The 27,929-nt window shown below is 37.4% G+C and overlaps 2 protein-coding genes across 5 annotated transcripts; both read right to left on the bottom strand.

Annotated features, from left to right (window-relative positions):
• Position 1: 1 nt before the first annotated feature.
• LOC103972365 (probable galacturonosyltransferase 7) lies at positions 2-6,116 on the bottom strand. Of its 3 annotated transcripts, XM_018821075.2 has the most exons (10): positions 5,857-6,116; positions 5,585-5,613; positions 5,444-5,497; positions 5,287-5,343; positions 4,176-4,371; positions 3,512-3,567; positions 2,894-3,189; positions 1,941-2,298; positions 1,306-1,848; positions 2-701 (listed from the first exon to the last, which is right to left on the bottom strand). In XM_018821075.2, the coding sequence occupies exons 1-10, from the start codon at positions 5,999-6,001 to the stop codon at positions 420-422; spliced, it is 2,016 nt and encodes a 671-aa protein (XP_018676620.2). In that variant the 5' UTR covers positions 6,002-6,116; the 3' UTR covers positions 2-419. The 3 variants fall into 3 exon arrangements, with proteins under 3 accessions (XP_018676620.2, XP_065028838.1, XP_009384955.3); XM_065172766.1 differs by lacking the exon at positions 5,287-5,343; XM_009386680.3 differs by lacking the exons at positions 5,287-5,343; positions 5,444-5,497.
• Positions 6,117-8,286: 2,170 nt separating this feature from the next.
• On the bottom strand, positions 8,287-27,062 carry LOC135652890 (mediator of RNA polymerase II transcription subunit 33A-like). Of its 2 annotated transcripts, none has more exons than XM_065174206.1 (12): positions 26,670-27,062; positions 26,420-26,530; positions 22,531-22,884; positions 20,977-21,293; positions 20,753-20,847; positions 20,285-20,651; positions 19,032-19,239; positions 17,858-17,972; positions 17,461-17,628; positions 16,274-16,946; positions 10,752-10,958; positions 8,287-10,031 (listed from the first exon to the last, which is right to left on the bottom strand). In XM_065174206.1, exons 1-12 carry the CDS (start codon positions 26,954-26,956, stop codon positions 8,938-8,940), a joined length of 3,996 nt encoding a protein of 1,331 aa, XP_065030278.1. In that variant the 5' UTR covers positions 26,957-27,062; the 3' UTR covers positions 8,287-8,937. The 2 variants fall into 2 exon arrangements, with proteins under 2 accessions (XP_065030278.1, XP_065030279.1); XM_065174207.1 differs by having other exon boundaries at positions 20,756-20,847.
• Positions 27,063-27,929: the final 867 nt, after the last annotated feature.

The following is a 27,929-nucleotide window of genomic DNA, read 5'->3' as shown; positions in this document are numbered from 1 at the left end:
ATGGTACCAGAAAAATAATCACGATATAAATCAGAATATGAATGGCAAAATCAACATTCATAGTCAGAACACAATTACCAGAACCGCGACATTACATTCCGCGGTCTCTGTAATCACATCTCTGGTTATACCAGGATTTTTTTCCGTTGACTTATCACCATGACAGTGTCTAGTCTCAGGACCCTCAGCTGCTTTCTCTAGTAATGGCTTTACAAAGCTCTCTTCCAAACCTCTTAATTTTCTAAGAATGCTTCTTGTCCTCATTTTACCTGATGCGGCTACCCTTAGATTCTGACAACCAACATACAGGAATATATTCTAGTATCAGAGAACAAACGAAAGATTAATTTGTCATCCGCCACCGGTCTACCTGCACTGTTGGGGACATGCCGAAACTTTACGCAAAGATACAGTATCAGCTATGGATTTACATTGCATTCATCCATAAACTTTTCATCCTGTGTAAGATATATCTTCCAGTATTTTTTGTATTCTGGTATACCGAGATCAAGCCAAGGTTTCATTTGGCCATTGTAATGCAATGATGTAGCAGTCTTCATATCCTCTACATTGACACTGTAGTTGTGGCCAAGCCCTAGCAAAGACCACCTTTCACTGAGGGGGTATATAAGATTCTTAAGTGCAAGTAAGCCTGCTGGAAAAGCTGCAGCTCTAAGAGATACTTCATTCTTTGTTCCAAACTGTCATGAGCACATTCAAATGTATGTTAGACTCGCAAAAAAGCTCATTAAGTATATATATAATCCTACCAAGAACCAAAGGAACTTATTTAAGAATGACATGCACACTAATATATTCGTTTCAGTGTTAACATCAGGCATGTGGTTGGAATCATCCAGTGAAAACTATTTTCTAACAGGTGGGAAATTGCATATAATGGTTAAGCAACATAATGAATTAGAATCAGTTCTTTAAAAAAATATATTCAGAGATAAGAATTAGATGCATAACTTAATGAAAATATCCAAAGAGTAAAAACAAAATTAGGAAATGCACTTAAGAATTAATATTTTCAAAAAATCAGGTGATAAAATTTTATGCACAATTGTTCAGTGATTTCTAGGAATACATAATTGTTAATGATTTGCATTGCATGAAAAAGCATTTTTGCCTGCTTCCATAATTTGGCAATGCATAAATCAGATAAACCTTTAAAAATACTCAATAACTTAATTATGAAAAAGTATACTTTTCTTTCATGATTCCATATTCATAAATTTAGGTTTAAAAAAATCATAAAATTCAACACAGTTGACTTAAAATCTCAGAAGTTATATCACTTACACTTTCGAGGAGTTGCAAATATGTCCCGGTGACATTATGCTCTCTCCACTTCTCCAAGTCAATAATATTTAATCCTGACATCCATGCACAAGAGTCAGCATCATAACTGTTTCTGCCCAAAAGCATTTTCAGCTGACCAAATCTCAGCCTACAGAACTCAATAGCACCATTCACTTTTCCTTGCAAGTGAAGGTTCCACAATGATGATAGATCATGCTGAACAACCACATCATCATCTAAAACCACCACCCTTTTTAGATTTTTGAATATTTCTGGAAGCAGATAGTGGGAGTGACCAAAAACTGTTATGTACTCGGTGCTCATTTGTGTAGTTGGTTGATCAGTTTTATGAATGTAAGCACGGAATTCCACAGGCAATGATAGCTTTGTGAGGCCATCATTATGAAGGTGTTCCAAATTAAGTTCTTCAAAATTGATGACCACAATAGTTGCCTCTTTATAAGAATTTCTGATGAACCAAAGCTTCATACCGAAGTAATTTTGTGCATCCGTGACAACATGAAAGATCATATTTTGACTGACCTATTAAATCACAAAAAGAAATGCCATCAAGGACCAGCAGATAAAACAACTTCTATAACATTGCCCCTGTTATAAAGATAAAATTTACTCACCTGAGAGTTCACAACTGTTGAATTTATAGTAACTGCAGCTGCAAGTATGTTTTTGGAGAAAATTACAAAATGCATAAGATTTGGGCTGTCAAGTTTATTAGGATGAGAGTTCTTGGAATCTGTAGACAGTGATTTAAAAAACTCTACTGTCAATCTCATTGACAAGCAATGAAGACTTTTGGGCATGGTCTGAACGCCAAGTTGGTAGAGGAATGCACTTTGCTTCAAATGAAAATTGGCTTCATCCTCAGTAAGATCAAGGATCTGCCTAAGTTTCTTGTCAACATTTTTGCAATCTACAGTGCATGCTTTAGTTCTTGCAATAGTCTGCTCCATTTTCTGTATTCTCTTTTCCACACTGAAAACCAAGACAAATTTCTATTCATTTTCTATCATAAGGAATCATTAGCAAGATAAAACAGATTGGTGTATATAAGTAAATGGGCACAGTATTGGCCCATGTGGCTAAAGGCATGCATTATCAAATTTGCCAAAATAATGAGATATCATAGTTAATTCAGCAAAAAATTTTATATATTTGAAGCCAACTCTCTCAAACTACACTGCAGCAACTGATATCAATGGCCATTAGACAAAATATTATGGTTAGATATATAATCAATGCTTAAAAGACCCAAATGATAGAACAATTAGAGATTACATGAAGACAATGAATGCCATGACACACCAATGACAGTATAGCATGAGATCTAGCACAGCATGCTTTGCTAGACAAACAAGAAGAGGGTCAATGCCTATAACATGAGATATTATTATAAAAGTAATTCAGATGGCAAAGCGGAGGATATAGATCTATTCTTGACCTTTGTAGTTCAACATAAAAAAGAATGTTTTCATGCATTTGCAAAGCAGTTAAAGATCTGAAATGGCACATGCAAACTTTAAAAAATGAAAGGCTGTAAACTTAACGTATGACCAAACTTAAAGCTTACAATGTTGGAAGATCAGCATCAACAATGGCTTCGCTAAGCATGCGCTCATGTTCCTGTATGTTTTGCTTCATATCATGAGATAACTTCTGTTGTCCATTAAGTTTTGCAAGGCTTGGATAATAAGCTCTGGCGACAAAGAGCTGATCTTTGAGTTTCTTCACAGTAGAATCGTCCATTACTTCTTTATGCTCTGTGGACCAAACACAATAGCTTCCAAATGTAAACTGACAATCTTTTCTGATTCCATCACCATTTCCACCTTCAGCATTACTCTTCTTGACATCCCTGCTACCAAGCTGGAGGAGAATGTGCAAATTTTATTGTCAGTTCTACATTGTGAAATAATAAACAAAATAAACAATCAACATACATGGCTTCACTTTAGTGACATGAATCCATAATAGCAACAGTCAGTCATGAAACACTCAAAGTGCCAATTAAGTAATGCAACATGCATAGAATTTAATTGATTGTAGTATGTCTGTGTAAAAAAGATATTAGTATATTACAGAAATAGCTCTCACAATATATATCATAAATCTTGTTCCAATTTCTTAGGAATATGCCATTCGTTCATACAAACATAACAATTTGCTATTACAGAAAGGTAACTCTTACCTTTGCAGTCAAGTCTGGAAGTGATCTTGATGGAACTACTTGTGGTTTAGGAAAAGCTGCAAAAAATAAAACAATATGGAACATCAATAGCATTTGGATCTCTACAAAAAGTTCACAATAAGAACTAAGCAGAGAGTAAACAGCATCGAGAAATTTCCTGATGAACTAGAACACAACTAATCTACATGGACCAGTCAAAATATTAACAAAAATGGTTCCCTAAACCAGTTTATACTAATACATTACTGTTCCTGATAAATGTACATAACCAGAAAACAGAAAATTCCAGATCCAGCAGGTAAATTATTATAATTATTACTCCATAGTCCATACCATATGAAATATATTGGATGTTTGTCATGACTAAGAATCTCTTGCTAGCAAAGAAAGTCTGTTGCTGAGAGACAAATAGAGGGCAAGACATGAGAGCACCACCCTGGTAGGTTGCCATTTTCTTGCAACCACCTTCCCTCAGTTTCAAATATGTATCTTAAGAAAATGGTCACCAACTGCCTAGCCCAGGTACATCCTGATAACCTAAATCTCTTTGTGGTTTTTATGCATCAAAGTCTAAACTTGGTCCTTATGTTCTCCCCTATATCTTTGAATATGGGAACTGGAAACTTGTGACGGCAAAAAACCTCGAATATTTGATGTTGCATACCTTTCCGGTGAGAAATGATGACTTCTGGTTTATAGTGGGTACTGGTATTCTCTATTTGAGAGCGAGAGTTCAAATTTATTTCTTTTGAGTTGGATCCAGTGCCCTTCCCTGCTACAACCAACTGCCCTGTGGAGTTAGTGTCAGGCCTTTGATTTAGCAGATCACCAGTTTTGGACAGGTCACTCCCATTAGCATCCTGAAAAACACAAAAAAAGAGCTGATTTTGAGGAAGCTACTGAGACAACTCACAGATCGTAGACTGATAGATATTATGGATAAAACATCTCACTAAGATGTAGATTAGAGAACTGAAATAACCACATAAAGAAGATTATAATTCGACCAAAGTAGCACACTGGCCAGTAACACAATGAAAAGCCAGACAAGAAGTTTACTGCAGAATATCCTATCAGCCTGACAGATTTCAATCCTAGCAAAATAATGAACCTCAAAATAATGCAAAAAATTACTCTGTAGTAGCATAACAATAACTATGCAATTCAATCCATGAGAATAGCTTAGCTCAATGGCAAATTTAAAAGCACATCAACATAATACAATGACAAGTTGTTGAATTCAGATTCATTGTAAAGCACATCAACAAATACTAAGATATATAATTTTGAGAAGATAGAACCAAAACATGAAACCACGTATTTCCGGAAGGATGTCCTATATATATATATATATATATATATATATGCTTCTAAACTTTGGGTAGAGCAAACTTGGAAATTTGTGCCAGTCAACAATGACATGGTTGGAAATTTGCCACCAGAGAGGAAAAGCTGTTTTTCAATAATGGATTCCTGCAACAAGCATGACAATTCCCATGCACTACATAGTTGGATAGCATTTCAATGTTGATTAAACAAAACAAGAATATGTTGATCTAATAAGTAACGAATTAAGCCCATGCCATACAAAAACAGAACTGCACACGCATGATGCTTTTGTGAACTGAAATTTGAAAAGAACTTTTGAGACAACAATAAGTAGTTGGATGCCGCACCATCCATTCACTAAACTCAAAACTTCAAACTGAAGAAGAAGGCCACTCATAAAAAAGAATTTATGATGGAGGGTGACATTTCAAGAAAGCAAAGGTGACCTTTGAGAAGGTGGGTTCAAATCTTTTGACGAGCCTCTCAATGCTTGATACATCACCCTGATATGAGCCAATGCAAGCCGAAAGGAAGAGCAGCCGTCAAGGAACCATACTAGTACATCTTATATCAAGTAAATCAGTAGTACGGTGAGAAAGTAACCTCAGAAGAACTACCAACACCACCCAAACGACCAAAGTTCCAAGAACTAGTTTCCTGTGCCGACACAACGTTTTGTAGACATGTCAATTAATAGGTGAACTTACACTATTCAAGACTATCACAGTCCGATGAGAAGCTTACCGGAGGTCGGCGATCATCAGTCAAGTAACCTGCGCAAGTAACAAAAACCAACATCAAGATCTCGTCCCAGTAACACTTAAATCCCTAATTCCAACAAATCAGCACTGCAGATCTCTGACTCTCGGACTTCCCAACCAGGATGATCTACAACTACCAAGATCCAAAACCCACGACCCGAATGCAGATCAAACGAGCATCGCTCGCCGCGCCTCAGCGGAGGACAAATCGAAGCGAGAAAGAAAGGCAGCAGCCAATGCCGCCTAGCGACTCACCGGAAGGGAAGCGGTCGTGAAGACCGAGGAGGAAATCCAGGGGTACGAGCAGCGAGAAGAAGACGAGAACGAGCACCACCGCGGCGGGGGCGCGCCACCGACGCTTCGCCGGCGGAGTGGTCGAGATCGCCACGGAACTCTTCATAGCCCAACGTCCTCCTCTCGTCTCCTCATCCGGTCTCAGAGTCTCGCCTCTCACTTCACTCGCTTTGGCTCCGCAAACACAAAAAAATAAGGAAAGCGGAGAGAGCAGCGAGCGGGGGGAGAGTGTAAACCTTCTCGTGTAAATGGTACTACCCGAGTTTTCCGGTGCAGGAATCACGGTCACGGCCTACTCGTCGACACGCGTCAGCGATCGTGTGACCGAATCATTGAAACCGTGTCTGGCGAAGTCTCTTGATTAAAATAAGCCCTTTACGGGACCCACCTGTCGGACCCGTAAATAAATCTCTTTCATGTGAAAATATTAATTAGATTAATCAATTTGAAACAAAATTTACTATTTGCTTTTCTTTTTTTTTTATTTTTGCTATTGATAATAGACTGATATTAGCTATCCTTAAAAATAATAATAAAATATAATTTTATTATTTATCATCTATAGAGAGAGGGATATGATAAGATCAGATAAGATTCCTCAAAGAAGAAGAAAGAAAAATATATTTATATCTCCAGAAATATTTTAAAAATATTAAAATAATTAAAATAAGTTTATAAAATAATAAAAAATTATCAATAGAAATAATTAAATTACCATAACTTTTGAAATACTTCTAAAAAGACAAGTACAGTACAGTCGATTGGTCCAATCAATTATTATTATTATTATATTGTCAAAAGGAATTTCAAGAATTATGACAGAACACCTCTGCGGAAGAACTCAAAATGAAAGTTGTGTTCTTCGAAGAATTCGCTCTCACTTAAATGTATCTTATCGGATAATATATTTTATGTTATTATGGACGGAGGAAAAAGAGGAGAAAGTAGCGGAAAGCAGATGGATAATGATGGCATTGTAAATTAATTATGGTTTCTTTGGACGAAAAGAATGCTTCTTTCTTCTTCTTCTTCTTCTTCTTTTCATCATCATCATGTTGTAGAGCACTTTTGGTTTGGGGAAAGAGTAGTCTCATCCAAAGGAACCCTCCCTCATACGTTATATATGTATCTCTTGTTCATCATTTGTCATTCGGATGATGTTAGTGTCTGCTCTCTCTCTCTGTGTTGGAGTGAGTTGGGGTTTATCGGAGATGGGAGTCACGACGGCGGGTGGTGAAACTGAGGTGGGAGTCGTGCGAGGCATTGAGTGTTCATGTCGGACGGCAGGCAGAAGCAGCCGCTGGTACGATGTGAATCGTGTGGATTACCGAACGGTGCATCACTGGACAAGACGACGGTGGGGGGGGGGGGGGGGGGGTAAGATGAGATCCGACTTCAAAATTCTATTATCAATATGAATATTGATATGTGAGTGAGTCTAGCACAGTAAAATATTAATTTTTTTCGTTATAATTGAAGAGAAATATTGATAAAAAAAATAATAAAAGAGGAAAATATCGATCTCGTAAGAAAATTATATGATTTTTTAAATTTATATATAAAATTTTTAAACCTTTTGTTCTCACTTATATATTGCTGTAGTTTTCGGATACAATGATAATGCGTTTGTAAATCAAATAAATTTTTTTTAATGATATTAAAATATATACATCGTAAATTTGATCTATCGTTGTTTGATTTTAATTTTTAATAATAATTTTTTATATAATAATAATATAATCATGATTTTTATACTTATGAGAAGTGTTATCTTACATGCTCCGAAAAAAAAAAAAAAAGTATATATACATATGACCTAACATAAAATAAATGGGTTAAGGAGATAAATAATGGATCATCTTCACATTTACATGGCTTTCTTCCATGACAGGTTACATCCACAAACAAAATGTTCCTTAGTGGTCCTCCTCATCTTTCATTGCAATGAGCACTGACATTGTTGTTGCACGACAGTCTGGTCCTCAACTTTCTCCCCTTCTCTTCTTTATATGTTGTATATACACATCTATATCATTGTCTAAGGAGTGACAAGTCGAATGTCCAAACAAACAAATAAGACTTGGACAGATGATGGGTGCATCCGAAACCCATCATGTGACTTGATGAACAGTTTGCATGCGATGGATGCCATCTCTCTCTCTTGCTTTCTCTTCTGTCCTCGAGCACACGAACAATGAATGGGCTTGATCCGAGCTCTGCGAACCCTAATCTGTTAGGTTCGGCCAACCAAAAATAGATCATCTGCTTGATGTCCGCACACACAGCATGATCCAAAAATAATTGATTGGTTGTCGATTTATAATAAAATTGACAAGCAAAACATATAGAACGATCGAGCAGATAAAAACAACAGGTGATTGCCAATCGATATTCTCAGTGGTAAATGAACGTTTTATTGTAATCAGTAGTGTAATTACAATGTTTGGACCAAACAGTACTGTATCATCAAAAAGTCTTTACCACATTATCCATTTCTCATAAATTTTATAAAAGAAAAGAAAAAGAGATTCCAATTCTTTCTTCTTTCTTCATAAACACTCGCATGCCCTCCTCCCGTCAGCACCATTACTACTACACATATGATCCTGTCATCTCTCCCAAGTAACATCCTTCCTAAATTTGCTCATAAAGCTTTGGACCGAAAACCAATCCTACTACTCATCTAACAGATATGTGCGCCTGCGCCCGCTTTGGTGACCGGGCGCAATTGCGCCCAAACGTCTTACCTTCATCAGTAAGAGAGACCTTTACAGACTGTTAAGTCGAGCTTCAACTCAAAAACTTGTTTTAAACACCTCTACAAAGTGGACGGTTAGAAAAAATTTGATCTTGATGCTCTTTAGGTAACACGTACCAACTGATATCAAATAACTCATCCCCACAAACACGTTCATCAGACAACCGAAAGCCATCGGAACATGAACCGGATTGGATACAAAACTGCTCCAGCCTGAAACACGGGTGTCAAGATCAGGATATCTGCTCTATAAAATCTACAGAAGCAACATCGAATGGGATAAATCACAACATGTATTCCACCACCGCTGTCATGGATGAGGGACCGCCACGCTCAAGCAGTGATAAAGCCAAATCACACTCATGCCACCCCCTCAGGCCACTGGCCAACTTTCGCAGAGTCTCCTGCTTCACCTCATGCACCCATGCTGGTGCAAATTTCACCAGCAAGCCCACAAAACATGAAACATATGCTTTCCACGTTGCCGGATCACACCGAAGAATTATGTTGCCCTCCACAGCACCGGTTACAAAGTCCATGTGGATTCCTATAACCCGGGCTCGCCTTGATGAGAACACCGATGCGTATGCTGGGGATGTATTTCCGACCCCCCAAACAAGAGCCCCGCACAAGATCAGCATATAGGCCAAAGCGTAGCCTTGTAGGATGTTGGATACCGGCCCAGCACCACCTAACTTCTCCCCCCCGGCTGACAGTAGCATTGTTGGTAAGGTCTCCTCATAGAGTACCTGCACCATCTCCACACCACCTGCAATACACAAAAGGCACGTTCCCAGTGTTGCCACCTGCTGTACTCCTGATGCAGCAGCTGCAAGTGATATCCGACTTGATTTCAGGTGGGTAGGCCCATCAGAGGCCCACTCATTTGCCAGTTTGTGTGCCCACTCAATGACCAGCTTGAAAATCACCTCATTGACAAAATGGGTATCATGAAACGTTCGACAAGTCCGGAGGTAGAGAAACCCTGGTGCAATTGGTAGCCGGACACCCTGGTCGGACATAAACTGGCCTAGAAGTCCATTGACTCCACGATGTGCTGTAATGTGAGAACCTCCAACAACGGAAGGACCCAAAAATGCTGTGAAGCAGCTTCTTATCAGCTGCGCAACAGCATCTTTATCCCTTGAGAAGGGAGAGCGTGAGCAAGATAGGACGATAAAGTCATGCCACCTTCGCACCTTTTGAGTCCATAATGCTCCTATGATTGGCATGCTTGGCCAGGTGCAGCCCGTTGCACAGTTCTCAAGGGCCTGACCGACAACTCCATGGATGTACTCCACGCTCTTGTCAAGCTTGAATGTTATTGTCAAGCTCACAAGAGCTGCCATTGGCAATGGGAGCATTGGTGGCATCCCACCTGCCAGAAATAGTTATGTTAGTAGAGGAAGTGGAACTAAAATATATATATATATATATATATATATATATATATATATATATATATATATATAATTAAAAATTATGTCAAGAAGGAAGAAAAATATATGAAATTATAATAAAATATAATCTAGATTAACTTTTCAGCAACATAGACCGTGTAACTGAATTGTTGGATGAACATCTTCAATAAAATTGTAGTTAGTTCACTCTTATTTTCCTTCCAGTATATATATATTCAGATACCAACCCAGAAGTATGACCTACATTCTTCAGATATAACGTACTCTCTTTTCTGTGGTAGACATTTCATTACTGTTTTGAGGATGGTATATCAAGTGATATGTTAAACAACTTGTACCAAGACTATGGTTGTTTGGATATATGGCATATACCACGGCACAGATAACACATTGCTGCTCCAGATAACACCAGGTGGTCTCTTATGTCATTTGTAAATAAATATCTTATGATGTTTCAACTTCTTATTCTTATGTTCAGCTTCTAAAGGCACAAAAAAAAAAGGAATTAGTCAAGTAGCCCAATTCAGTCTAAACTGATGTCAGTCTTTGGATGAATGTTGCTCAACCAAAATAGAGAAAGAAAAAGAAAGAATCTAATAGTAAAAGTAGAACCAGAAATGAAATATTTTTATGACCAAGAAGATGCATAACCACAGAACATAAAACAAAACACATACGTGGATAACAGCTCTTAATATGAACCCCAGCAGAGGCAAGGATTTCTTTTATTTCAGATTCAGTGGACAGAAGAGTTGGAGAAGGGCTAGGCCAGTCAATTCCGTTCATTGGAACTGGTTTCCATATTCCACGAGTAATCTCAGCTGAAAAGTAGCTAATGATAGTAGCAAGAGAAGCTGGCAGAAAATCCACAAGATCTCTCAAACCTACAAAAGTTGTGGTTAGTGGTACTAAAAGAAGATAAGTAGAATATAAAATGGCAATGCAGAGGCATAATGTGACTTTTTGTTTAGTTACTTTCTAATGCTGCCAATTAATAGTCCACACAATAACTAAAGAAAGATACGTGCTTGTCTCCATCTTGTATACTCACTATTTTCAAAGTGAAATGTAACATCTTCATCTTGTATACAATAAATTTTAAAGTCAAATGAAATGGCTTCATCTTGTATACACTATATTTTTTAGTGAAATGAAACGACAAGTTCTTTCCCACTATGAATTTAATCATGTGCATATGCTTAGTGTCTATCTGCATAGATTCAATGATGACACTAAAGGGAGTGATGTGGTAGTGCAAACCATGCTCTAATTTGGAATAGCATCCATCCATCCATCCATCATTTGTCTAAGATAACATTTTAATACCAAATATAATTAAATTAAGAATGAAAATGCAACATGGTAGGGGAGTATGAATTGAGAAATAAAGAAGCTGATGGAAGCATTTATCATAAAAAAAAAGAAAGCTGAGAGAAAGACAGCAATATTAGATCATTCAAAACTTTGTTCTTGTTTTACTGCATCTTTAAACCCTTTAAGGCTTATTTATACATTAACCATTCAACTATTAATAAGATTCAATAAAATAGGGACTTTATCTCATCTTCGAGTTAAAACTCATCTAACTTCCTAAAGATAAGATCTTATCATTTTTCTAGCACAATATAAATTAAAACTAATCCTAACAAATGCAGTATTTAAAATTAATAATACTCCCCAGAACAAAAGGCTTATGTTGAAATTTGACTCCCTCTGGATCGATGCACCAAATGATAATACAAACTAAATGACAACAAAGCTGCCAAACAAGGGAAATTGTAGTAAAGCTCAGACTTTGGTAAAACAATCCAATATCCTTCGCTTTTGTCCCCTCTCAGTCAAACAAGAGATCCTTTCCAAGCAAACAACTACTAGACCATGGAATTGGCTAGACTACGAGTATAACTTTCCACCAGTTTATTGATCATTAGATCACCACAAATGCCATTTGGAGTAGCAGATGTGTCTTGTCAATGCCGAAGTAGCAAAAGCTACCAATAGAAAGATTGTTTAAGGCCAACCAAGTAGTAGCAACTACCCAGTCTTGCCACATAGAGAAAACTAAGATCCAAAGCACTTGCAGTGAGTAAATAAATCAAGATACACCTCTCATCAAAGTGTGACTTGATGCCCCAAATGTGCACCCTCTAGGTTCAAGGTCTCAGACCATCTAGCATCCAGGGTTCTGTGTAAATCAAACCAAGTTACACCTCTTACCAAGATTTGACGTCATCCTCAGATGTGTGCTCTTTCCACTCCAACCATATCCTAGAAATCCACCAGTTATAAAGAAAGTTAACTTTGCAAGAGGAACTATATCCCAAGTGGACAAAAATATAATCATTTGGTAAAAAATATTACTATATGTAGATATTCAATCTGTCCACAGTTGATTTCTTAGAGATGTCACCGCTAGCTGTTCGAGATCAAGGGGGTCTGTCCAAGATGTGTTTCCAAACAGATATAGCTAATTTTACCTCAAATCAGGGTTCGTCATTTCGGGCAACAAACCCGTCTCGAAGATTTGTCGGTACGATACATACCAGTCTGAACCAATATACCAACACATGGTATGCCGGGGCATGCCGACTGGGACTCGGGCGAGTCGAACCAGTACGTACTGCCCATACCATACCGACTCGGGCGGTACAGCAAACCTTGCCTCAAATAGTGAAGAAAAGTGCTGCTTGCTCTTACAAATTATCAACTTTAACAATGAAGTAATGTAATTCCTTTGACATGAGCACTAGAAATAGAGAAACTAAAGCCATTTAGTGTGTGATAAATAAAATAGAGAATAAAGGATTCAAGACGGAAGAAAAAAAGAACCAATGGAACATGGAAAAAGAAAATAAGGGTTGATGGCCAATTTTTTTCACATGACTTTTTCAATAACTCAAAACATTAACATCTAAGGAGTGCATGCTCCTTTTATGGAATAGACCCCAACTTAAAACCTTCCATGACTAGCACTACAGAAAGAATATCCACCAAAAGAAAATCAACAATCATATTAAATGTATCTGAATTTTAAATCAAACAGAATAACAAAACAGCTGAACTAAATCTATTTACTGCTATCACCCAACTAAATTAGACTCAACAACTAGCCTAGTAATTGACTTGAAATGGAACCTGGACTAACATCAATGACATGACCAAATCTGTAATTGTGCTTGGAGTGAATTTGCGCTTTAAAATAAAGCCCTTCAAGCATCCTCTAGACTGCTCCATGCATAATCTGGACAACACCAAGTGTCTTCTATTATATGTGGGCTCAACCTCAGCATGATAACCCCTATGTATTGAGACCCTGTGGTTCTGTTTTCTTCACAGAGGACAGTAGAATTCTTGAGTGATGCTTAAAGCAGTTAAGAGTCTTGAACTTATGTTTAACCCTTGTATCATATAACAGGGCCAACTTTGGCCAGCATTTGGCACCAGGTTGGCTAACTAGGCAACCAAGCTATCCCAAGGTGATTTGTTTAATCTAGACTTTTAGACAAAAACATGGAGGAGGTTCTTCAATATAACATGACTATAGGTAATTAATAATAAATACTATTTTGGCAAGCCTTCACACCATGTAAAAATTGCTACTCTACGACTTGAGTAATCACGGTTAAATTTTGGTTAAGGATGTGTAAATTGACTTCCCACACCTCACCATAGCAGGAGCCCTGCACACAGGATCAGATTTATCAATAAATGTTGCCTTTTCACTGCTCACCTATGTTCATCGAACCACAGTTTTTTTTTATCGATCAAGTGAGAAGCATGAGGCAGGAAGACAAGGATGAATCAACACTGTGGTAATTAGAAGATTATCAGCAATAATAAATTATAAACATATAGATAGTAGCTATCCTTTTCTCTGTTTTTTGTTTTCTTTTCCCCTTTGACTTCAACTCCTTATTTTCTTCTCCTTTTCTATGTCCAAAGGTACTCCAATCTTCTTTTCCACCCTTTTTCCCATGTACATGGAGTGAATAAGTTTTTATAATATGTGGTGTAGAACCACAAATTGCATAATTGACCAGTTCAGTATGATTCAACCAGTTTTTACAGGCTCTATCACCAATCAGTACATGGACCAGCCCAATCTGGGTGATCCGTCTGGCTCAAAATATATTTCTAATTTTTTTTCTTCTTTTAACCCTAGGCTTTGCTTGAAAGTTATGTGACTTCTCGACTTCAACTGTCGTTCCTATGCTCGCCACCTACTCCAGTATACTCCAGCATCACCTCCTCTTCTTCCTTCTTCCTTCTTTTCCCCTACCTTTCCTCCCCTAGAAGTACCATGGTACGCTCCATGGTACGTCAGAACTGACAGGACCCATACCGATCCAGCCATGGACCAGCACAGGTCCAATAACCAAAATTGGAAATGTTGTGTAGAATCATCACTCTAATTTTCGTATGCTATTTCACTTTCCTTTCACTTGCTTCTTTTCTCCTTATTCTAATTATACAAAGGACACTCTTTTACCATGTATAACAGATAGTAAGTGTGATATGTATTCATTACTCTGTTTGTTCTTTACTAATATTTAATTTCCTTAGATTACCTTGATTGTTGAACAATTGACTAGAATGCGATATCAAATTTGGGCTATCATTCTGTCCAAGATATTGGTCAATGGTCGATATAATTCTCAAGATCTTCATGAAAAAGAAGATTTACAAAGTGTATTGGATAATGAACTTTGGAAGAACCTTCATTATCATGGAACTGTTGCTGGGAAAATCAAAATGATTTGATGAAGTTGAACATGTGTTTGCCCCTCCTACCATAGTTATAACTTTTTAAGACTTCTATGAATATCATTCAAACCTATATTGAGACCAATTAGATAGTTCTTAAATTTCAAATTTGATTTTGTTTCATTTTGGATAGTTTAGTTGGCTTGGCCCATCAAAACATTTTTAGTTTTTTCAGTTTTACCCTATTTTGATCATAAATCATCACTAATCAATCATGTCCACTTATAGAAAGAGGTTTTATAATGAGAACCCACTGGTCAATCCTTTCTCACATATTAGCTCCAAACATCAGCACTTTTTTGATAATTACTAATTTTCCTTCCTATTATCATAGCTCCAGTTTCTTAAGTTCAAATGTTTTGATCATAAATCATCACTAATCAATCATGCCCACTTACAGAAAGAGGTTTTATAATGAGAACCCAATGGTTAATCCTTTTCTCACGTATTAGCTCCAAACATCAGCACCTTTTTGATAATTACTAATTTTCCCTCCTATTATCATAGCTCAAGTTTATTAAGTTCAAATGTTCGTTCTATGTCAAACACTGGAACATTTCACTGATCATTTACACACATATACAAATGGAGTCTCTATTTAACTCTCTCAACAATTCACTCAAAAGTTATTTATATCAGAACATATACCAAATGATAAGACCTAAAGTCTTATCGTAAAAGAAATGAAAGAGATGGAAGAAAAGGGAATGATCGCTTCGAGGGGATCGGCCTCATTATCCTTGATCGTTTCGAGGAGATCGACCTCCTAGAGTTTATCATAACAAACTGGAATAATATTTCATTGATTGATTAGAAAGGATTACATCACTATTTATAAAGTTCCACCTAGAATCCACCAGGACTTGGACTCTTAATAATAATTAAATATTAAATAAACCTCTATCCGACTCAAATTGAATTAAATAGACTTAATAAATATTACTCAAAAGCTCATAAAATAAAAAAGTCCTAACATCGACATGAGCTCTGAGCTAAAGGATTGGACAAGTCTTCACCATGCCACATATTCATGACAATACCAGCGGACAGGAACAGCACAAAATAGTACATACCATGTTGCTGCCTACATCCTAAATAAAGAGAACAGCATTTTGAGACAAACATAGACACTTTAATGCAAGATAAAAACATTCTAATTTGTGCTCAATTGATGAAATGTTATTATGAAAATATCTCTTCATCATCCTTCTGTAATAATAATTTATTGGTTGTAAAAACCAAATTATAGGACACCTTATTTGTTATTACATGGTAGACGGGAGTTTTTACCACTTAACCTAAGATTTCTACAACTAAACATACTGGAAAGTGGTAGATCAAAAAGAAAAAAAGGCTAGGTGTATTAGAACACGAATAAACATAGGAAATACAAACAAGAAGCAAGAAGAACAATCAACAAATACGTGCATCAAACCTGTCGTCAATTCTCGGGATGAAAGCCTCCCGTGAGCACATGCAGTCAAAATAGCTTCAAGAACAAAGGGAACTGCTTCTAGAATCTCCCATGCAGGAAGCATTGGCCTTTGGAAAGAATCGTCACTCGTACTTACAGGTGATCCACTTATGCTACTACTAGAATTTGATGAGGGATTACCAGAAACAGGTCCAGTTATCGACATTTTTCGACAGATCATACTCAAAATCTTATTGGCAACTTGATGCACAGGATTTTTACTACACAGACCAGAAAGAGTGGAGGCTATACATGCTTGATTCTGAAAATACCAAGCCCGAAGTTTTGGAAATGAGTCAATGTAAACTGGTTGACTTGGTGATGAATAAAATGGGTCCATGTTATTAACAGTTCTGTCGACAGGAGAAGAGTTTTGCAAAGTAATACGACTGTTGCGCATCAATAAAAGATAGTCTAGCGTTAGTTCCATCCTCATGGAGCCTCCACGGCCTGCTATACAGTGTTCCTGAGGGGGCTTATAGAACTTCCACAATCGAATGAGAAACAGGAATGCACACGAGAAGACTGTGTAAACAGAGGGTTCCTCAGATGTGCTTGATCTATGACTGGAAAGAGGTGTCAGTGAACCAAAAGCCTCACAAAGTGGCATTAAAGCTGCCGCAACTTCTGGAACCTGAAGATACCATTATCTTGAATCAGTGATGAGAAGAAAATTTAAGAGAGGTATATTTAGGTACAGGCAAATGTAGATTTGCAAATCCTTTTGTTGGTTAGAAAATGAATGTGATGTAAATAATCAAACATATTATGCATTAATACAGGAGTTATCAATAGTCCCTCTATAGTTCCTCTCCAACATCTCTGTTCTTTTTAACTAGTTTTTCTCTCTTCCTCTCTAATCTCTCTTTCTCCTCCCTCTATACCCCTTCCATTCATTTTCAGATATGCCCTTCTTCCCTTAAAAGAAAATTGTGCTTGATAAAAGGTGAAAATCCTATCACTTTATGGAGGAACAGAAGGAACAATAGAGGATTTGATTAAACCATCAACTATATACAAACCAAAATCAGCAATCATAGACATATCTTCGTATACATTATTAATGATATTCAGAACAAAAATGAATTACAAATCAGCAAATTTGCGACTGTGGAGAAATGTATTTCACCCAAAAAAGTTTTGCTTACCATCCCATATAAAGAAAGAATATGAACAATGTCCACACAAGAAACTCCAAATAAAATAGCACTGAGCACAGACATGTGGCCAATTAAATAATTCCCAACTCCAGATGCTGAAGAATCAGGAGGTATAGGTGGAGATAGCAATTTCACCACAATGTGCACAACATGTTCCTGGACCAGTAAAGAGAAAATTAAGAGTGAAGACAAATACAAAGTTCCTGAAGTGGAAATTAATCTGTAAAAGGATAACCCACTTGAAACATTGGGATCGTATAGATAACTGAACTATACCCTTAACTAAAAGAAAAGGTGAAAAGAAAATTACAGAGTTTTTTTTCCTATACAGTTATTGGGTTGAATCAGGACATTAAATTAATAGAGAAGAAAACAAGTTCTTTACCTGGACATTCCAGCCACGGACAAGGGATGCACCACAGAGTATCTTTGCAGCTGCTAATTTTTCTTCTTCTGATCCATTGACTGCAATGTGGTACATCTTCTCCAATTCTACTAAACTAAAGAGCAGCAGAGTAAGATCATGAATATAATGAATATAAATGTAACTGTTTATGTATACATAAACAGTGTCATGATACTATCACTCAATCAGGCTAAAGAGCTGAAACAAAACCAATGCCATCAAATATAATGAACGCTAGTTTGGAGTACGAATATTAAATATACATCATGCTTAAAAAATATTCTCTCTGTGAAAATCAATATTTAAAATACTGACTGAACCTGCACAAATTGACCAGTATGGCCAATCAGTATTTACCAGTCCAACCAAGCATCCACAATGGACCAAATGGCACCACTCAGCGTACTTTGTCTTTTTTTAATATTTTATAACTCAGGAGCGGCACAACAAAAAGGATGTCCCTTGTCAAAGGTGTTACCTATTTATCAAATTTTCTGTACTTGTTCCCTTGTTTTCTTTTCGCTAATATATAGTTATTACAAGATGCATTAGGCATTACACTACATACAGGTGCAACTCGGGATTCAAAACCCGCCCTACCGGAAGACGTCCTGGATGCACAACCATCCAGCTAGCAGGACGATGGCCTTACTTTTTCTATTATTGAAAGTTGGTAAGTGACAAAAATCAGAACAACTACGACAAGATTAATTTGTCATTCGTCTTCAACTGTTGTGCTCAGGTGGTTGACATCATGGACAAGCTTGCTGCATTTGGAGAAAATTGTTCTTGAAGTAGATGCATAGTTTTACAAGTTATTTGTGTACTATATATTTTCCTCGAATAGAGAAGGTAACACCATCAGAAGAGGTTATGTTTCTTTCTTCCAGTTAAGGTAACAATTACTAAGTTATCAATATTTTCAGCTAAAGGCCTTCTCAATTTCTGTTGCTTGTTTTCAATTTGATGCAGAAACCAATGCTAACAAGGGCCAAATATGATGCAAGGACATTTCATACACAGTCATATCAATTCATATTTATAGTCTATAGAGAAACATGGACTACTGTTACAGCTAGGACATGCCTGTAACCAAGAAATGCAGCCAGTAACTTTATCACTTAACAAGTTATTCTAAAAGGATTTAGATTACCTAGATGCAGGAGTCACCATAAGGGAGTTTTTCAAAGAACCATTTAGTGGAGCCCCCTCAAGGAAGGTTGACCAAGGAGAATCTTGAACTGAAGTTGAATCCCTTGACAAAGCAGATGGACCCACATAACCAGGCCAAAAGTAAGCAGATGTATCAATCAAATTTCTTGCAATACAGGCTTCAACTATTAGATGCAGCATATTCCCAACTACATGTGCAGAGAAAAAAAATACATTAGAAAGAAGAAACTCACAGCTTCAGGTCGGCTGTTGGGTGACTTGACGTCAAGGAAGGGGAAGAAAGAATAAAGCAATACATAAAAGAACAACAATAATACCAGTAACAATCTGATAAACCAAGTGCTTGATTTGACAAAATCTGGTCTAGTTTGAGCTTAGGTTAGTTGTGTGATAAGCAAGTCGATTAATTTAACTGGATCTAAATTGATGATCTCAACTTTATTTTGGATTTGGGTGAGCCTTATTAAAACCTACAAGTGCTGTAAGCCATAATTTGAGTCCACTTTTACCCGGTGTTATTGAGACTAATTTATGTTGGATGATGAAAAAAGTTTCGCAAAATTTACAAATTGTGAAAGTTTCGCAAAATTTTTGTTTAAAGCTTGGTTTGCCTTATCGATCCATACCGATGTACCGATCGGTCGTTGGTACAGTATGTATCGACATACCAACATATTGTACGATGGGATATACCAACAAACTATTATGTACCACCCATATTGATCCCCTATCAGACTAATATATACCACCCGTATCGGGCGATACACCGCGGTATGTCAAATCTTGATTTAAAGTTGACCTACACCTAACCTAGTACTAATTCCTAAAGCTCTATTTGCTCGGTTTATAAAGTTAAGCCAAACCCAAAACTAATTAAAAATTATTGGTTTGATTTAATCGACTAGGTCTTCCACAAACCTAAATCGCAAGTAATTTTCAATTTAATGTCTCTTTTTTTTTTCTTATGATATCCAGTCAGACTTAAGCCATTAGATTCCTTAGGACTTGTTGACCGAAACTGTTGAGTTTATTTGATCCTTCCATGAAATAAGTAACTGATTAGTTTAGTTCTTTCTCATTAGCTTATAGATTTTAGTTTTAAGTTGAAAGTACCATGACTCCTATAATGATAAATTAAAAGCCATAAGATAGAGAGAGAGTCTGTAATCAAAACTGAGTATTACATTTATCACTGAGATTAAGATAATCTGAAAATTATCAAGACAAACAAACCTGCTTTTATAGAAGAATCATTATGCCCAACGACATTTAGATTGTTATTCCCAGCCTTGTAATTTGAAACAAAGACTGCTGCTTTTGTAGCAGCATTGTTTGCTGCATTGACAACTGATGGAGGAGGTAAGAGAAGTGCTGAAAATTGTCCTAGCATCTTAAGGGAAGATATCAATCCATGCCTTCTAGAAGAAAACTTATTCCCTTCATTTTCATGTGAATTGCTTCTCAAAAAGCCATTGTTGACAGAATAACGTATATCAAGCTCTTCCTTCACGACAGCAACGATTGCCAAAGGGACAATTGAAAGTAGCATGCACAATCTTGCATCAAGATGAGGTATTGGTCCTTCCAGAGGCTCACGATCCTAGTTGTGCACAAGTAGAATAACTAATATTAGAATCATGAGTATAATACATAAATTTCTGTAACAGATAAAAGTTGTAGGCACAGGCACAGAATTTTCACAACTCGCTGCACAAGTCGGAGAGCTGAAACCCAAAGAGCTTGAAAAGTCTCCTGCCAGCTTGCCTGGTTAATTACTTTGAGTGTCTTGGTCAATTCTGTTTAAAGAACAGATGATAAGTGAAAGTCCTTGTGACAGAACAGATATGCATATTTGGAAAAGGACACTCAATTAAACCAATAAAAAGAGCAAACCAACACAACGGTTCAAGAAAGAAAACTGGCACCTGTAAGAACCTCAACAGCAGATATGGCATACAGATGCTTCCCATCCATTGCGTTCTCCATCAGAATATCAATAGGAATCCAACAAGCATCCCTTCCAGCCCCAGAACTGTTACATGAATTCAAGCTACATGGCCCAGCATCAGCTAGAGCTCCAAGAAGCTGATGCTTATTCAAAAGGAGTTCTGTATTCGTTGCCTTCTTTATATTCATGAACAATTTATTCAAAATAGGACTGAGTGATAAGAAACTCTCTGATGTCAATATATTGGATTCAACAGTTTGCAGTCTCTGAAGAAGACCATTGAACTTCTCAGGCCTGTGCTTAGAATAAAATCTTTATCAGCAGTCAGGATATTACCACGACATAGTTTGGAAATAATCTCATTGAAAACAAAATGCTAGTTTAAAATCAGGTCTCCAATTTAGAAGCTTCTATGACAATTATCAGGTACTGTCAGAGTTATCTTTCAGTAGATATCTGTAAGTAACATGCATCACCACTCTGCTAGTTGTCTATAGGCTATCTTCACAAAAAGAGAAGCTCCAATACGAATCGAGAAGATTGATTAATGCCTCAGTACAGGACAAGGATCTTAACAAGGTGTTCAGGGAATGGAACTAGCTAGCAGGAAAAGGAGATAAATAGGACTCATGTCAATAGATGGTAACTCAGGTAGAAATCCAGTAGTCACTGCATATACATCATCATTCAATAAATATCTGTCATAATCTAGTTCTGTCTTCTCAAGGGGAATTACAATAACAAAGCAGACAAGGAAGAGGATAAAGGTTGACGAAACCAATATGAGCAATCACGAGAAATCATGCCAAGCAAGCAAGTGAATTCATGTACTAGCTGTTGGTGTTATATGCAACCACTGGAGGGGAATTCACTCTTAGTAAGACCAGCATTAGGGAATCTATTAAGAGAAAAGGCACGCTTCAAAGCCAAAATTACAGCTAATAAAGGTTCCCTTCTGAGGATAGATGAACTGCTCGAATTGACTATAGTTTGCCATTATATTTTCCATATCTATTTTACGGCCTATAACCAGGTATCCTATGACTTCCAATTAAACAAGTCAATTCAAGGAGGAATCACCATAATTGCTCCAATGAATAAAAATAAGTGACCTAGCCCTTTTAATCGATGGTTTCATGATACATAGAAATCTACTAACAAAAAAACTTGATATAATGAAAGTTATTTCAGGCCACTATATCCTTCTATCTATCCAATATCAACATCACAAATGGGATGCATTTAAGCTACAAATTTTTTGTAACATAATAAAGATGAAAAAGAAGGTTCACACAACAAACTTAAAAGCTTTTTATCAAAAAAAAAATCTCATGGAATACCAAAATTATCAATGGACATTATAAGATTCACCCATGGTGGCAATTGATCTTGTGTGGCCCGTTAGAGATCCTATTCCAAAATAAATGAGACAAGCCCTTTGATTTTACTATTTTGTATGTTCTTTAAGAATAATCCTACATGAAACAATATAAAAAGAGAATTGAAACATTAAAGTCATGATGATACATACATATTGATATGGATGAGATGAAGAAAAGCTTTTGTCTTTTTATTTGAAGAAATTTTTTCAGCCACCTCAATAGCCAATAAAGCATTTGTTCTACATAGATGTTCACGATGCTCATTTCTCTTGTCAAATGAATTCCCTTGAACATCTAACTCCATTACTTGTTTTCCACCATTAGCACATACACTGCCATGTTTGTCTGTGGATACCAATCGCAAGCCATAATCTTCAATTGTACAATCAATCAAGATTGTGATAACAGTCATAATAAACAAAACAACTGCATGACCAAAATCCATTTTTTTAACCCCATATGTATCTGAAAGTTGTAGGGCATCATCAACTGATTTTGCAATCCTGCAACATGGATAATATTGCAAAGGGTCAATAGAAGGCTACAAATTTCACTTTGCACTCGAGAGTTAGACTTTAAACATGCCCAAAAGGCACATTTATCCAATTCAAAAGAAAATTTTAGGGACTCACATAAATTCCAGACAAGACAAGGAAACAACTGAAGAATAAAGACCTTATATTTTATTTTAGGACAGATAGATTGCAAATATAGAGGCCATTTGAAATTATGGAAACAGCTCCTCTACTTATAAGGGTGAGACTATATCTATTAACCGTCCCCAAACCCCACATTAGCATGTACCAAGCCCCCGTTTACGATCCAGGATGAATACAAGAAATACAAGCATAGCAACATAAAGAGGAAATAAGCAAGTAGTGCAAACGAGAAGCACAGAAGTGAGACTATATCTATTAACCGTCCCCAAACCCCACATTAGCATGTACCAAGCCCCCGTTTACGATCCAGGATGAATACAAGAAATACAAGCATAGCAACATAAAGAGGAAATAAGCAAGTAGTGCAAACGAGAAGCACAGAAGTGCTATTACAGCAACAAAACATCCTTTTTTTTTATTCTCCATTATCCTTCTCATCTATCTGTCTCTTCTTCAGATCTCAGTGGCAGGATTGAGAGAATTGTCTGTATGACTCTTGGTCCAGAAAAATACTAGGCATGTGTTGTTAGGCATAGCGACAAACATTTCTTACCCCGCTTGACTTTCTTTCATATATAAGACCAAGCCAGGGTTAAATACCCAAGAGAAGCTACTTATGACTCTTTCAAGAGCGCTAAGTGGAAAATATTCCCCCAGAGCTGATTGGGAGCATGCGCTGATGCAATCAACCCTCAGGAAGCTAGCTTACATAGTCAACTTTCTAGAACAAAGTACAAAATCCATGATAACTCAGAAAATCCAGCTCAAAATAACAGAAAAATTCTAATCATGTTCCAGAGTTAGGAACTTGCAATAAGAATCAGATATCATCTAGTTTAGCCTATGATAGAATGAGCTACAGAAGTTTTGTGAATATTATGATAAAAGTCCTGAAAGACGTCTGCTGCAACTTGGTTCCTCTGATATGCTAAAGGCTTCTGATCTTTTCTGTGAACTCAGCAGAAAAAATTAAGAAAATATTCATCTATTTGTCTACACACGCGCACAAGTTTTGAATCAGGCATTGTAGAACTTGAAGGTATGAAAAGATATATCTTTCATGTTTGCATCTTGCAAATTAACTTCAAATGCCACTAATAGAAACTTATCCTCCTCTTAAGAGAAAATCACAGAGGACTTCCAACTGTGTCGGCAAGGCCGTAACCAAAAAGCAGCACATCATGTTCCAATATGTAGAACTTTGACATGAATGTAAATCCATGCAATAACAGATGCTGAGTGATACTGCATCTCCAGATAACATATGCAGTGATCAAGCAGTTACCCATTCCTGTTTGTCCATGCCTGGGACTTATATTTAGAAATCAACAAACACACAAACTTACCAAGCAGGAAAAGTCCTCTCTTTTGACTAGCTTATCCAAGTGCTTGAGAACCTAGACATAGTGCTAGAGAGCCTGCACATAGGGTTCAGCACATGGACCAAAAATAACCCAAATTGGAAAATTGAAAAAGCCCAGTATGCTTTCTTTTTCATTTATCAGCCTCTTTACTTTGCACAAATTTGGAAGAATAGAATGCTAAAGCACCAAAGAGCCTATCCATCTGTGTCATTCCTTTTAGAATATAAAAATGTTATAACACTATTATCACAACAACAACAAGTAGCACATCTTATCAACAATATTACTCAGTACTGCATACAATGATGAAATAGAGATCTAAGTTAAGTTTAAATGATATTAAGGTCAACACGATTGAACATTTATATAATTTTGCAAATTTAAAGGACCTATCCCTACACTTTAACATTTGCAATTTCTTTGTTCTTAGAAACTCATGCAAGGATGAGGCCAAGCAGAGTTCATCATCTTAAGAAATGCCCGATCACAAGCAATGGTTCAGGTGCCTTGGCCAGTAGACAGGTAATACGGTCTGCACTTTTTACTAGGAGATATCTGAATTAAAGAGTGATGAATTTTTGTGAATTAATCCATAATATTAAATTAAATAAAAGGAGTTAGTATTACCCAGCTGTCATTCCTGATGATAAAATGTAATAGAAAACAAATAAGGAGCCCATAACTGCATACAGTCTGTTTTTGCGAAATATTTGATGTGATAAGTTCTTTGCTTCCAAACTTTTATTCAATACAGTTATTTGCACTGATTACATTGGTTAAGCCACAGTGAATATTTAGGACCAAGTATGATGGAAGAAGACATATCCACCTTATCTGAGCAGCTTAAGACAAATTCACTCCATTGTCTTTTATTTTGTCTGAGCTTATACTTATCGGGGAAGAAAACCTCAAACTAACATGTCATTTAATTTAATATCTACACCTGTGGGATGCCACATCAGCAAAACTTCCTACTTCAAAACGGCATTTTAGGTGAACAAAAGCCAAAGGAGAACTTTGTTCTCATAATTGCAAATTGTCATCTTCTTTCGCAGCATGGCACCTAGTGTCTCGTCCATACTGGAGAGCTCAATGTCCAATATACTAAAGAAGCTCTTCTCTACCAGACCTCTTGCTGCTCAGCCCTCAAAACGGCATTTTAGGTGAACGAAAGCCAAAGGAGAACTTTGTTCTCATAATTGCAAATTGTCATCTTCTTTCACAGCATGGCACCTAGTGTCTCGTCCATACTGGAGAGGTCAATGTCCAGTATACCAAAGAAGCTCTTCTCTACCAGACCTCTTGCTGCTCGGCCCCTCAATGGCAACGGCCTTCAATTAAGGAGATGAAACTGAAACCCAAAAGGGACCACATACCATGACAGGATTATGCTTGTCCACATTATAGGAATATGTCCTACCAGATTGCAAATGGGCCTACTGAAAGATTTTCAGTTGGTTGTGCGAATCCTCTCCCTCAGAATGCTAATCGGATGGCTACTGGTAGTTATGAATAATGTGTATGTCTGAACCAATTCTGACACACAGATTTTCTCTTTATGCCACTAAACCATCCATTATTATCAGCTAACTAAACTTCGTCTCGAACTATCTTCTATTCTCTAATAAATCAAAAGCATTCTTTACTACAATCACCAAACTATTGCCAAGTAAAACTTTGCATCTTCAAACAAATCCATCTGAGAAATGGAACAGGGAAGAATTATTGGGCAGCTGCTAATAATAGAAAGACCCTATCAAGAACTTGCCCCTTTAAGTTTTGTCTATCACATATAAATCTAAAGTGAAAAAGTTCTTGTTAGCTAACAAGTTTGTTTTCCGTGACCTCGAAGATAGCTTACCAAACCTTCGATGGCTCATGATGCCATTTCTCCAACATCGACATGACGAGTTCAAACTTCACAGAATCAATGAGATTGGTTCTTTTAAGATATGAAATGTAGACAAAGAATTCTGAACCACAAAAACCTAGCCTTAAAGAAGCTGGGAACTTACTTGTCTCTGCAAGATCCAGCCTCAACCGAGAGCGATGAGAGGGCGTACCGGCTCAAAAGGACCAGGTAGAGCCGGTAGGCCTCCGGCTGCGTCCGTCGATGAGGGGTCACCCTGAACTCATCGAGAAACGAGAGACATGAGAGAAATATCATCAAGATTCAACAAATGTGAGGGAAATGATGCACGAAAGAAAGGTAAAGAATTCAAGGACAAAAAACGATCAAGGAGATCGTCAGGGTCGCATCCCTGCCTGGGGGTGAGGAGGGCGAGGGCGTGGATGGGAGAGACGACGCAGGAAGCCATGGTCTGGTCGAGCAGCTTCCACAGGGACGGGTTGTTGTTTGCGAAACAGAGATTGGAGACAAGGACGCGACCCAGCTCGGGGTTGGGAAGCCCTAGGCCCCGCTCCTGGACGCACCGCGCCGCCTCGACCGCCCGCAGCAGCGGCGGGTCGCCCCGTTCCTCCGCCGCCTTCACCGCCACCATGACCCTCCGCTCCAGGTCCGCTTCGAGTCCGCCGCCCTCCGACGCCTCCATCGACGCCGCCGCGTTTCCCTCCCTCCACCTCCTCCGCCTCCCCCTGCGCCGATCCTCAGTAAAGCCGTACGAAACGGAGCTCACAGTGAAGAGGTGGGGGGGGGGGGGAAAGGAAGCAACGCACAGGATTTAACGGCGAGCCCTCGCGAACCCCACGATCCGAACCGTTGGTTCGGCACACGGAATTGCCGTGGCGACATTAGGGTACGCCATCGCCTCACCCACGAATAGTTCCTGTCACCCAATTAGGTGGCCCCCAAGCATCTTACTGTGAAGGTGGGGTTGTGGGGCAAGAAGGTTCATGGAGATGGACATTGACCAGTTATTCGGTTCGACTTTGACTTATTGTGTCAAGCGCTTTGCTTAGATAGCAGAAGAAAGGAAAGCTCGATCCACGGTCAACAAAGTGACTCATGTCAACGTCAACGTTTAAATGATCTTATTAAAGCTTAAGTTAAATCGATTTATTTCCAACTTAAGTCTTTTTATATTAAAGAGTAAAATTACATATATATATATATATATGAGTTTTTTAGAAAAACCTCTTTTTTATTTTCTTTCATTTGATATTTCTTTTAATACCCCAAATATCTCTTATTATTATCTATCGCCTATACCCATCATGATTGTATTCATTTTATCGTAAATTTTTATTTATTTTTTTCTCGTCACCTATGTGAGGTTTGTCATAGTTGAGGTTTCTCATCAGTTTCGTCGTAATCATATTCTTTTTCTTTTTTATTTTCGATGATAAAAACATGAATGATCATAAAATTAAAATGATATATGTCGATGAGAGGTATAACGGAGATAATTAGTTAAAAGCAATATAACGATGAATTTAACGAGGAGCATTTAGGATATTAGAGAAAAATAATTATACTAAATAAAAAAATGAAGGGCATAAGAAAAATCGTCCATCGATCTATTTATATTTTATCAAAGATAATATCAATCTCTCATAAGTATATAT

The sequence above is a fragment of the Musa acuminata genome, chromosome BXJ3-11 (assembly GCF_036884655.1).
Source record: "Musa acuminata AAA Group cultivar baxijiao chromosome BXJ3-11, Cavendish_Baxijiao_AAA, whole genome shotgun sequence".
NCBI classification, from domain to species: domain Eukaryota; kingdom Viridiplantae; phylum Streptophyta; class Magnoliopsida; order Zingiberales; family Musaceae; genus Musa; species Musa acuminata.
Note: the sequence above shows the minus strand (reverse complement) of the source record. Positions and strands in the feature narration are given on the sequence as shown.

What these genes read in the sequence shown, in the direction of transcription:
- LOC103972365 (XM_018821075.2), bottom strand. Translation starts at nt 6,001, where the DNA reads ATGAAGAGTTCCGTGGCGATCTCGACCACTCCGCCGGCGAAGCGTCGG. An exon ending in GTGTTGGTAGTTCTTCTGAG is followed by an intron (nt 5,344 to 5,443) that starts GTTACTTTCTCA and finishes GGCTCATATCAG; the next exon opens with GGTGATGTATCAAGCATTGA. An exon ending in TTCCAGACTTGACTGCAAAG is followed by an intron (nt 3,190 to 3,511) that starts GTAAGAGTTACC and finishes ATTCTCCTCCAG; the next exon opens with CTTGGTAGCAGGGATGTCAA.
- LOC135652890 (XM_065174206.1), bottom strand. Translation starts at nt 26,956, where the DNA reads ATGGAGGCGTCGGAGGGCGGCGGACTCGAAGCGGACCTGGAGCGGAGG. An exon ending in TCCGACTTGTGCAGCGAGTT is followed by an intron (nt 20,652 to 20,752) that starts GTGAAAATTCTG and finishes GTGCACAACTAG; the next exon opens with GATCGTGAGCCTCTGGAAGG. An exon ending in TATTAAGAGCTGTTATCCAC is followed by an intron (nt 10,032 to 10,751) that starts GTATGTGTTTTG and finishes TATTTCTGGCAG; the next exon opens with GTGGGATGCCACCAATGCTC.